This window comes from Chaetodon trifascialis, chromosome 22, assembly GCF_039877785.1.
Source record: "Chaetodon trifascialis isolate fChaTrf1 chromosome 22, fChaTrf1.hap1, whole genome shotgun sequence".
NCBI classification, from domain to species: Eukaryota; Metazoa; Chordata; class Actinopteri; order Chaetodontiformes; family Chaetodontidae; genus Chaetodon; species Chaetodon trifascialis.
The window spans coordinates 19,085,912-19,098,548 of record NC_092077.1 but is presented as its reverse complement, the minus strand read 5'-3'; the positions used below and the strand labels follow the sequence as shown (position 1 = coordinate 19,098,548).

Below are 12,637 nucleotides of genomic sequence, written 5' to 3'. Positions count from 1 at the left end.
CAGAGCTGAAATTGATAGTGTTAATTGATCAACAGGAAAGAAATTGTTGAACTGTGGTGGTCTGACGACTCCAATGCTTGATTGTATGGTGTTTGTCAGTACTTTCTGCCATTTATTTGATCTAAATGATAAACCAAATAAATTTTGGAAAGATAAATTGACAGAATTTGTAGTAATATTGTCCGTAGACCTTTGCTCACCATAGATGAGGATGGCATCACTAGTTTTTGAGGGAAATAGAAACCTGTTAGTTGTATAGATTTTGGGTGGCAGGGTTTGTTTCTACACTCCCCAAAATCATGAAAATTGCTTGGAGAAAAATTTCCTCAAGAAGAAATCTGTTGAACCATTTGCAATTATTAGCTTTAAATAATTAGTAATTTAAACAACAATTGTAATTGTCATTTATCATCATTTAGCTTGTGTGCAAATTTGCCGTTTCACATCATTATAAATTGAACGTTTTGGTGTTTTGAGCTGTTGGATCTACCAAATTGAAGACATGTCTTTGAGTATTTAATCAAGAAAATTTTGAGCACGTTACTCAGATGATTGTTAGTTAGCTCTACCTAACAGAACCAACATTGATGTATGAGGTTGTGCTTTTACTGACTGGCCACATGATGGTGTGATTGTATTGATCTGAGAGGTGGAAACCAGGAAGCTGTACAACACCATCAATTCTATTCTCAAAATAAAAGCCTATAAGAGATGGAAGGCTTTGTCAGTGTTAGCACTTGGTTTTGAGGGCACAGACTGTCTGCAGACAATATGAGTGTCATTGTTGCACAAGAAACAAATACTCTGAGCACAGATATGCCAGTACCTTCCAGATGTATAAGGATGGAAAAACGAGTTCAGAAGGTGTTCTGTTAAAAGTATTAGTATTAGGATCTCACGATTAACAGCAATGTTACTGTCTGTAACCTACAATCATTATGTTCAAGTAATTGAAATCTGTTTCTTTGGAGTAAGAAGAAGAAGAAACGTACTTTATTGATCACACATTACATGCACATGCCATGCTTCGTGAAATTATTTCTCCGCATTTGACCCATCCTTCGTCCTTCCTTCCGCGGCAGACTAGGAGCGGTGGGCTGGATATCCCAGGTGAACACGGGGAGAACATGCAAACTCCACACAGAAAGGCTCCCTTTTTCCTCGAGCAGGCACTGAAGGCATGGAGGAGGACACGCCACCAGCGCCCACAGCGGGATTCGAACCAGGACCTTCTAGGTGTAAGGCGACAGTGTTACCGGTGTACAGTCAACAGCTAACACTTACTTTCAATGTGCCCTGTTATTTTTTTCCATTAATGGATTAATTGTTTAGTAAAAAAACACATTTTTGGGAAAATTAATGGGGAAAAAAATATTTGATCATAGGAAATAGCTTATCTAAATATCACGTTGAAATCAAATATATCTGATAAAATACACCAACCTTTCTCGTCTGACAAGCCTTGTTTTCCTAGTAAAAAATATTAATTGGTTTAAGATACAGCTGTCAATCATTTGAACTCAATTAAAAACGCCACCTCTACTTTCAAAATAAATCCTTAAGTTGTTGGTTTGTATGTCCTGCAGGATTATTCCAAAGTTATGCCCCCCCACTAGGGGGCAGAGTTTCATTATTAATGGAAACAGACAAGCAACAGAAAGAATATGTATGCATGCCTATGATAGGATTTTGATTTACAACAAGCCAGAGACAGAGCCAAGGATTCATTTTCACCCCACCTCATTTTATTAAGCAAAGTATCAGAATGGTCTGCAATTAGTCGTTAAACAAAAAAACAAAGATAACTTAGGGAATGTAATGAACAGTACGGCAATACTGTTTGAGAGTAACTGCTTCAAAACCAGAGCATGAGGAATACTAATGGGGAATGTGACTGATTTAAATGTGTGTGTGTGTGTGTGTGTGTCAGATGACTCTGTATGCCCGTGGAAGTGCCAGCAGCTGAACAGTAGTTGATATGACAGTGTTGAGAATAATAAGACATAATCAAGTAAAGCAAACTTGTACTGAAACTAGTTCACATCCATCTCTGGCTGTATGTGCTCAATATGTGGTAACAACAGTACAGCAATTAAAAAAACATGTTACCTATGGTTACATAGCAAATCAGAGGGCTTAAAGCCATCAAACAAAAATACATATATATATATATATATATATATTAGCCCTCACAAATTAGCTGTCTTTTTTCGAGTTTCTAATCAGGTTGGAATTGAGTCAATAACTTCACTGGCCATATATGTAAATACCCAATGTACTGTACTTCATGTGTAAAAGAGAAATGGATTGCACATCAGTTATTCAGGAAGGACTATTATCACTGAAACTAGAAAATAAACAAGAAACCCTGCTCTCTCTACAGTGGAGGTGCTTCAAAATTGAAATGGAAATCAAAACATACAGTGATCCGTTCCTCACTGCTTTCTAATTCTGTCGATGGTATTATTTCGTCTGTTTGAAAAACATTCGCAAGCATATAGAGTAAATCCATCTCTAATGTAAATATCTGGAAGTAACATATAAAAAAATAAAAGATGAAAATAAATCAGTTTCGCTGTCTCAGGAGAATGTTCCCCTGCTACTGATAACAACTCAGCATATTAACAAAAAACACTGTACATATCAGACGCTAAAAGATATATACTGTCACCTCTCGTTAATGATTTACATCCAAAAATAAAATAAAATCTTCAGTCAGTTTTTTTTTCTCTTTTTAAAGTGATCAGTAAAAAATGTCAGAGGCTGGTGTGTCCTGCAGCATTACGCTGCAGTGCGACAGTCAGAAGGTCAGTACTTGAGACATAAAGAACAACCGAGCAGAAACAAAACCAGGTTCCTAACAAAGATCGGACTACTGCTCGTCTTTATCACAGTGCCATTGACTACACCTCAGTTTTTTACAGTGTTTCGCCATTTCTCTATCTGCTGATCACAGTAGCATGGACTCCTGCATGGCAAACGCCTCCTGTGCGTGCCTGTAGTGTGGTCCTCCAAACAGCTGGGGGAGCTGGTGCCTTATGACGGGCTGCTGCTCCTGGAACTGTGTCCTGTAGTGAAGCAGGCTGGCTGGGTCGTCTGGGAAAGTGAACTCTTGAACCGGAGACATTTGGGCTCGCTGGAAGCTGGGTGAGCGAGGCATCCCACCGGGGGATTTAGGGGGCAGCTCATCCTCCAGTGCCCACGGCAGCCCATCTACAGGCCGCCGAGGCCCGCCCTCTGGCAGGTAGTGTGGGCTCACCTCGCCTCTCTGATGCCCCTCAAACCTATAGTCCACTGGAGCATAGACCTGTGTGGTGGAGGTGAGCTGTTGCAGGTAGATGGGGGTGGAGCTCCCCTGGGTCTCCAGCTGTAGGGAGTGTTCTGGTGGAGCCCTGGCGTTACGGGGGTTGTGGGTGGAGCTAGGTGGAGGCTGCCTGTGGTAGGTGCTGAAGGAGTTGTTCATGAGAGCCTTCTCTGGGGATAGGCTGTTGGTCTGCCGCTGGGTGGTGGCATACGCTCGTTCCCCGTACACCACGCTGGAGGGTGGGGTAAAACGGGAGGGTGGAGCATAGAGTCTGTCCTCTCCTCTGTTGTCCAGGCTCACACTGTAGGCGGGATGAAGGATGGGAACCTCGGTTGTAGTTCTGCCTGGGGAGTGCTGCTGGGGAGGGGTGTGGTACTGGCTATGGCTGCCAGGGTAGCTGGCCTGGACCCCTGCTGGACTGTTGTGGGAAAATGGAGGTGGCAGAGGGTGTTTGACCATCCTGGGCCCTGATGCAACCGAGACGACGCTCCCTGTCAGGCTGGGTCCACGGTTGGGGCTGCCCTGATGGAGGGACGAAACGCTGAAGGGCGTCTCACTGCGAGGGGTCCTCATTCTGGACGGAGGTCTCTCAAGTTCCAGGATCTCGAAACTCTGCTCCGGCAGCCCCGGTACATTGTCATACTGAGAAGCGTTGGATCCCCGGTTAGAGCCGGGGATGAAGCCCTTGGAGCGGGGCCGGTGGTGGGGCAGAGCACTGTCTTCTGGGCTGGAAGGGGCTGGTGACGCCCCTCGGCTCATGTGGACCTCTCGGGCCGCTGCCGCTTTGGCTGCTTCCAGCTTCGTCTCGGAGGGTTTGAACCAGCGGGGAGTGATGTCTCTGTGAGAGCTGGAAGCCGCGTTGGAGTTGTGGTTGGCGGTGGCGTGGCTCTGAGGCTTCCTTCTATCCACTGTGCTGGGCTGTGGTGTCGGGGTCGGGGCTGAGGGTGGCGTTGCTCCCCTCTCTGGCGTGGTGGAGGTGGACTGCCTTTGCTGCTCATTGGGGATCTCCCCAGATCCCCTGGAGCGGGCATCTCTCCTGTCAGCCTTGTGGTGGCGGATCGGTTTGTCTAGTGAGTCCCGGCGTGCCCGGCTGGGGGGCCGACTGTCCCGCTGGCGGTCTGGTACAAGACTCGGATCCCTGGGAGGCTCGGCAGGCTCGGCGTGGCTTTGACCATTGGCCACATGGTTCACCCCTGCTACCACCAGCTCAGGAGGAAGCTGCCCGAGAGGCTTCTTGGGAAACTCTTCCTCTTTACCTGCAAGACCAGAAGAGAGGAAACGCATTAGAACACCAGCAGAACACACAACAGTACGGTGATGGTTTGACACACTGTGTGGCGCTGATTCACATCAGATGAGGAGTCACAACAAGGACATGGATTCATGCAACACCACTGCCATAGAGAGGTCAAAATAAAGGAGAATTACATTCATGACGACACATAATCACATCCCCACAGGCGAAGAGCAAAGGACGGAAAAAAGCATCAGAAGTACTGTTTGATATCAACTCCCAGCTTGCTGGAGGGGCTCAATTAGGAAGTGACACTCAATTGAGTGGTCTCTGAAATTATGAGTTTCACTTCATTTCATTAAACTGTACTTGGCTGCAGCAGTAGCCCCAGACTCGAAAGGTCATACGGAAATAGTTCATGATTAATGAACCTTGTTAAATGTACTGAGACTCGTAAGAACAAGCGTTAAAGCCACAGGAACTGTTCTTCATTTAGACTACTCACCACCAGTACATGTTGCAAGTATTCAACATTAATACCTAAACTTACTGCATTGTCAAAAAGAAATGAAAGGTACAGTGGACAGCAACGTACACAGTGTGCAGACAGTGATGGTGACGCTGGGTGTTGTTGAGGACTGGAAAGGGAAAGTGTGATCACCAGAGTCAGGAGACTGCAGCTGGAGGAAGATGAAGTGCTGAGGGAGTGATCCAGGAAGTGAATTTTTTTGGCTCTGAATGCACTAAAATGTCTGTCCGTAAAGAGTTTATCCACTGACCTTGGCCCTTTTCCTCCTGTGCGCGTGGGTTAAATCAGCAGAGGAAACTAACCTAAACTACCTCATCTTCCTCATCCAGTTCTTCATCAGTCTTTGTGTGAATTAGAGCAGTTTATGTGAAAAATCTTCAGTCAGTTGGCTAAAACGATTTCTTTTAATCTGAACGAGCAGTGTTGCTTCAAGCACTAAATGAATACAGTTTTTTGTCTTCTTTCAGACATCCTCCTTCACTGTCCACAGTCAGGTGAGTAGACCCAGTCTCAGTCCCTGAACGCACTTTAATAAATAGCACATACATAGTTTACTCTTCCTCTGAATCTTGCAAATGTTATTCTGAAAGCCTTTCATGAGTGAACCTCAGCAGCTCCCCCACTAAGATTTTAGTCCATTATCATTACTGAGATATGCAATATAGTCGACCTGCAGCTACAACCTGAATACATGCAGCGTGGCATTTAGCCGGTTAGGCCTCACAGTGTACAGATTTTTATAAAAAATAGAAATACAAACAATTTTCCTGTTCTGTTCAATAGAAAATGTAATTTCAATTTGAAGCTTAAACTATTTACATTTTTAATGAAAACCGGAAAAGGAAACGGCTGTATCCAGGAAGATTAGCCTTACGACCATCGGAACTTAAAATGCATTACATGTTGAATGTGTTTAAGATGCTGCTTAATGTTTTTTCATAATGTAATAACTAAAAAGGCAGAATTATTGCAATTTTCAATGACATGTAGGTTTAAAGACTGCAGCAGGACAAGAAATTCTGATCATTTCTAACTGAAGCAAATAGTGTGGGGTGTTTCTACTTTTCCCACAGTATTTATTGAACTTACTGATTTAAAGAAGACTTTCCTGTAGTGTAGTCGAAAATAATAATCTAATTGCCTTCATTTTAAATCTATTTTAAACTTTGCACAAATGATTTCAAATCATATTCTGGGTGATCCGTTCACACAGGCGTGTACGCATGTGTTCTGGCTGGTTTAGGTGAACATTGCTGAAGCAGACACATTTTATTTTGTCCTCCATCTTCCTTTAGTTCATCACTAAGCTGTCCAAGGCCGCCATATTGGCAGTCATTAGTACTGTTTATATTTGACACAGCTGGAACGAGGAAGTGATTTCAGTGTAGTGAGGGAGCGTTTCACACCACCGGGGGGTGCAGTCTGTAAAACAAAGACCTTGCCTCAAGGAGCTGCTTTTACACCGTGATAGTATAACTGAGGCTGTAAACGCCTTTCTGAGGTCTGAGGAGGATAAAACCGCAGTGATGTGTTGTTGGATTTTAAGGGTCATAATATTACAGATGTAATTCTTCCTTTTCTACAAAAGTCTTCAGGGGGTAGTGAGTTGAACAAGCCGCCATCGGTGTAAAACATGAGAAAAGGCTGGTTTGACAGGAGTCTTCCCCCAAAACAGTCTGTGTGCTCATAATACAGTGTTTTAGTTTCAAGCTTTAGACAGTGTGCAGCAGCTCAGTGCCATATCAGGCTAAACTCAGGGTCTGGATTCAGTTCTTCTGTCATGAACCCTGCAAAAACTGATTCCTTATTTGATGAACTGCTCAGTAAAGACAGGAGAGAAACAGTCCAGACCAGAGACTCATCCAGCTGGCGTTTGCACAGAGTCAAATGTACTGTGCGATGGCTAGCTCCAACTAGACCTAGTGAAGTTCAGAACTACAAAACCATAAAACCACTGTCATTTCTCACAGCTCAGCCAGCGCAGATAGAAAAATGCAGATTAAAGCATAACCCCCTGCACACAAGCAAACGTGGTCGCAGATGGTTGTTAGAGTAGACGTGAAACAAAAGCCTGCAGTGTTGGGAAAGTGGCTCATTATCTTGTCAGCGGGCAGGGAAACGAACAGACAGCTACTGTTATAGTTGTGTGGGCTCTGGAAGAAAGAAAGGAAAGTTCTGGTGCCTTCCTTCTTCAGCTACACTTTTAAATTCAGAAATACTTCCAAAAAAAGTGGGGACAAACTGACTAAATACAGCAGGAAAGCGACAGAGATAAACCTAAAAACATCGGTGAGGACACGTGTAGATCCATTCAGTAAAATTCTAATTATATTTCTGACACAGTAGTTTGTCCTCACAAATTTAAGTGCATTTTTTTAAGTGTATGAGCTGCAAGCTGAATCTGAGAAAGTCAGGTGAATTGAGGAGAGTAACCATTTTTCATAATAAGCTGCAGGATTAGTCAATCTACAGATCAGCTGTCAATTAAAACTGTGATAGACAGCTAACAAAACACTAGCCAGCAAACAGCAAAACTAAACAACGTGTTTGTTCCCTGTTGAAACAGTATCCTGCAGTGCCATTAGTTCCCCACCAGAGGGCACATTATGTCAGCTGGAGGACCTTAATGGGCAGAGGTGAAATTTTACAACTGCAACCACTCTGGAATCCAAACATGGGAATAAAAGGTAAAACAAAGATAGAAGAGGAGAGCCAGCCACTGCAGGACTCCACTGAAGCAATGCCTCTGAACTTAACCCAAAAATATCATGTGGGGGGCAAAAACTGCTGCAGGACTAGTTTGTGAAGGAAAAACCGCAGTGCTGCTGGACAGGCGGGAGACAGACAGGACGGACGGACTGAGGGACAGATGGACAGAGACATGGAGGGGGAAGACCAGTCAGGATAGCCCACCGGTTACTGTTGTAGGAGGGAATGTGGCCCCCACTCACGGCCACACTTTTGTTGTTGCTGGCTAACATCGTTTGAGAGGAGAAGGAGAGAAGGCAGATTAATGAGGAGACAGAGCAAGATTAGAAAGACATACTGCTAAACAGCTACGAGCTAAAGGACAGCAGGGAGACACGGCGTGCTGCGGGACCGCCATGACGTCTGCAGGGCCGCCTGCTTCACTCACAGCTTCATTAACAACCGGTGCTTTCTCCAAAATTTCAGGATTACTTCTTTTCTCGATTAACAGACTAATCACTTCTAAAACCTCATTAATTAGTTAAAATCACAGCTTCATTAAGTCAGTGGAGATGACTGTCAATAGCTTTTTTTTGTCTGAACAGTTGTCAAAACCCCAAAAGATTCAGTTTACAGTGATAGAGAAATTGATGGTGTATTATTCAAAGTAATTAGGGGTACTGAAAAGCTAATAATGACTCGTACTTGTGTGACTGTGGTAGAGCTTCCTCTCTGCTCTGCGTGTTCTTTAACTCGCCTCGTGCTTTAGGTCAGATTTGTTAGTAGCTCATAGCTGTATCTGTGTTGCAGCCTCGTCACCTCTGGACCAAAAACAGTGAAAACTGTCCCTTTTCGTGTCCCGGCTGGTTTTGTGTTGCAGTACCTGGTGCGGGCAGATCCAGCTTCGCCCTCCTGAGCTCCGCCATGGACGCCTGGAGCTGCTCGATCACAAAGTCGTCCTCGAAGAAGAAGTTTTTGGACAAAGTCTCCTGCAGAAACTCCACCAGTTCCTCCATGGACAACTTCATCAGGTGCTCTGTAAGTCACACACACACACACACACACACACACACACACACACACACACACACACACACACACACACACACACACACACACACACACACACACACACACACACATACATCAGAGCTCTTCAGTGTTCAGGAGGTGGATGCTGCTGGTGTTACTGTGTGGAGTTAACGGTCTTACTCTTGTGCAGTTTGAGGGTAGTGTAGGACATGGCGGGCAGCAATCTTTCACCCTCCAAGATGTAGATGTCCCAGATCCTGAGGGTGAGGGTGAAGGGGGTCTGGACACGAATAGAACAGAGGGTCAGGAGATCATCTCGCTGGGTTCCCTGTAGGCTTCTTGTAGACTGATGCTCTGCTTTCGGATTCGACTGGCTGAACACAGACTGTGCTAACTGTTGTTTTTCCAAAGCGAACGGGAGGACAGAGTACATTTGTTGTGGATTTGCTGTTAGTAGCCGTCAGTTCATTGTTAATTTGGGTCTTTTCATGGAAATTTATGACAATAAAAACACAGACTTCTGTTTTAAAAGTGTCAGTTATCACATGTCCTTCGGTGCAGTTGTTTTCTTGCTGATTGCAGCTGGACAGAACGCTTCTGTCCAAATAACTGACCAGAGAACAGGACTCCAGAGTGAGGACACATGAGGGAGGAAGCACTTGACACTGAGCATTAAATATGTCAGCCTGTGGGAAGCTCAGAGAAATGTTCCCATCGGCTTAAGAAAACAAACTGGTGCAGCAGCTCTGTGTTCTGTACTCACTCTGTCCAGGAAGCACTGGAAGAACCACTTCATGGTGTAGAGGCTGGTGAACACCTCCTGGCTGTCCTGCAGCAGCACAAACAAACCAACAGAAAGTCTTTTCAGTGCTCTCAGTGGAAGGTGGACGTGTGCCATGTAAGACTATGGCAACAGGTAAGGGACAAAAGCAGCAGCAGCTGTGGTGCTGATGATAAAAAGAGTGAAAATGTGAGGCTTGTTTGTCTTCTGTGACGTCACATTGTTGACGAAGTTATTACTCCCTGGTGTATTAAGTAATGCTGCTGAAAGTACAGGAAGTGTTTTGATGTGATAGCAGGATCTGGGTAGATGTCTTATTTGTGGTATTATGAGCAGCGGCTGCATTATTCAGCACGTGTTGCATTATTAACTGCTGCAGCAGCGTTGCGTGTCTCACCAGGTGCTGTTTCAGTTTGGGCATCGTCTTCTTCAGGATGCGGTCGTGGTGCTCCTGGAAGCGCATCAGCTTCGGGAAGCCGGGGACAAAAAACCCTACGAGCGAGGACAGAGGGGACGGTCAGGTGGACTGGTCTGACTCACATCTTAATACATTAGTACATGCTGTGTTAATGATAACAATGTTCATATCCTCCAGTTGAGCGTCTGGAGCCACCTGGTGTTAATCTCTTATGGTCTGTAAGGCTCATTCCTGAGTGCACTGATCTTATGGAGGTTTCAGTGTCAGACGCTGAAGACGTACGAGGTCATTGCTAATTTGTCCTCCTCACTGACGCCTTGTCATTGATCATTACATCATGTGCTTGATGAGACCAGCGAAGGTCCTGAGGCACAGGTCTCACAGGGTTTCAGTGTGACCGTCTCGTGTCGAAGGCTGCGCCGACAGATCTTCTCTGGTGTCTTAAACGCACCGCCGGTGTTCACTGGACGCAGCTCTGTCGGGTTTTGCTTGTGCCATGTTTTCAGTGTTTTTTTGTTGATGTATTTTGTGTTTTAAAAGCTTACTAAAAACAGCTTTTCAGCACTGTGTACTAAACTGTGCAGTAATGTGAATTCAACAACTGTCTGCTTTATGATATCACTTTCTCATTGATCCCCTTCGCTGCTGTAACGCTGCATGTTTCCCTGCTGTGGATTAATAAAGGATTATCTTCGGCTTTATGAAAACTATTGATGTCTCTCCGCCTCCTTTAGAGATAAAAAGTCTTTTTTTTGTTGTTACCGTGCATGGCGTGCTTGTGCCCGGACAGCAGTTTGACCAGAGCCCAGAAGGCGTCCTCTTCATTCATGTAGATGAGCAGCAGCGCTGTGATCTGACTCATGCCCTGGCAGTAACCCACCTCCTGCAAACACACAGTCAGGCTGATGATGAGGAGTTGATCACCTAAAGTAACAGCTACTGAAGATCTGCATAGGGCGGCACATGGACAGACGTGTCCTTCAAAGACAGTAACGTCCACAGCTCTCTGCAGTGTGAATGACTCACCGTGTTGTACATGGAGTAGGCTGTGAGGACGTGGAAGAGCGCCTGCTGCCTGCGAACACAAACACAAAACCACAGTTACCACAAAACCCTGAAAATAACCCCGAGAGTGGAGCCAGGAGCATCACTCAGATCTGTATTCTAACAGCTCAGGCGTCCACGTGGAAGCTGCTGGTGTCAGTGTTTGTACAGTAACTAAAGACAGAAAATTCAGAACATTTCAGAGCAGCAGAGTGAAAAAGCATCTTATGCTGGCGTTAAAACAGGTGGACTTCCTGTAGCGTGAGTCCCTTTGGCTTTAAAAGTCATCAGACTTTGTCAAATCGACGTAACAAAGCAGAAGTCCAAACTCAGAAAAGGGACCTGAGTCCTCTCACTTCCACATCAGTTTCCTCTTAACGAGCAGTTCTTTCTACAGGACAGCACAGGGCGGCGCTGGATCCTGGAAGTACGCACTTGACGTCGTAGCGGTGCATGAACATGATGTGGTCCCTGTAGGTCCGGTTCACATCCAGGTCGATCTGCCGGATGTCGGGGGAGAGTCCTCTGGCTCTGGCCTTTAGCTTCTGCAGACAAACGCAGAAAGAGTAAGAGGAGACATCAGGGACAGAGGAGACAAGTCCACATTTAAAGTGTCAGAAAAGTCCTGCGCCATGATCCATCCAACAAAAACGAGTCTAAAGCTGAGTCTCCAAACCAATGAAAGCTTGTTTCCCTCCTCTGCTGTTATGTGATTATTAGGAGTTTGTTCATCGACGTGAGCAGCAGGGGGCGCCAACTGCAGAAGAAGAGAGCGCAGCGTGAGCTGAAGGGCGGCGCTCGAAGCTCGAACGGAGAAAAAAAAAGTAAAACTACGATGGAAACGTGACATTTCAGCTTGTTTCATGTAGTAAAAACCTCCTGAAGCGAGCGGGAGACTTTCTGAATTTGTCCGTTTTCATCCAAATTTTCAAAATGTTGAACTATACACTGATGTTTCCGTCAGCGTTTGAGCGGAAATACAACAAAAATCTCACATGCAGCAAAACGTTTTTATGACCAAATACCATGAAAACCATCGGCTGAGAGGAACAATCATGTTGCTATTGTTCAAAACAAAGCACATCTTTCTTTCTGTATGTGCTCTGTCCTACTGTGAAAACTCTTTTTATCATCTATTTTTGCTTTTGTCTATGTGTATACTTACAGTTCTCAGTATATATATTTAATTTTTTAAAAGAAACTTATGCAGGTGGTGCTGTGTGTGTGCGTGTGTGTGTGTGTGTGTGTGTTTTCTTTTCTAATTTTATTCTTGTAAGGAGCACCTGTAACGAAAACAATTTCCCCTCGGGATCAATAAAGTAATTCTGATTCTGATGTGATTATTAGGAGTTTGTTCATCGACATGAGCAGCAGGGGGCGCCAACTGCAGAAGAAGAGAGCGCAGCGTGAGACGAAGAGCGGCGGTCGAAGCTCGAATGGTGGAAAAAAAAAAAGAAGTAAAACCACGATGGAAACGTGACATTTCAGCTTGTTTCATGTAGTAAAAACCTTCTGAAGCGAGCGGGAGACTTTCTGAATTTGTCCGTTTTCATCCAAATTTTCAAAATGTTGAACTATACACTGATGTTTCCGTCAGCGTTTGAGTG

The 12,637-nt window shown here is 44.8% G+C and overlaps 1 protein-coding gene across 4 annotated transcripts in view; it reads right to left on the bottom strand.

The window, feature by feature from the left end:
- Positions 1 to 2,736: 2,736 nt before the first annotated feature.
- Positions 2,737 to 12,637, bottom strand: part of usp6nl (USP6 N-terminal like) — a 60,184-nt gene continuing 50,283 nt past the window's right edge. For all 4 annotated transcript variants that reach the window (XM_070992286.1, XM_070992285.1, XM_070992283.1 and 1 more), the window contains 8 exons: positions 11,466 to 11,575; positions 11,013 to 11,061; positions 10,749 to 10,869; positions 9,966 to 10,060; positions 9,551 to 9,616; positions 8,968 to 9,067; positions 8,639 to 8,791; positions 2,737 to 4,560 (listed from right to left, as the gene is read on the bottom strand). In XM_070992286.1, the coding sequence (XP_070848387.1) occupies positions 2,951 to 4,560; positions 8,639 to 8,791; positions 8,968 to 9,067; positions 9,551 to 9,616; positions 9,966 to 10,060; positions 10,749 to 10,869; positions 11,013 to 11,061; positions 11,466 to 11,575 (2,304 nt within the window). In that variant the 3' untranslated portion in view covers positions 2,737 to 2,950. The remainder of the gene's footprint in view (positions 4,561 to 8,638; positions 8,792 to 8,967; positions 9,068 to 9,550; positions 9,617 to 9,965; positions 10,061 to 10,748; positions 10,870 to 11,012; positions 11,062 to 11,465; positions 11,576 to 12,637) is intronic.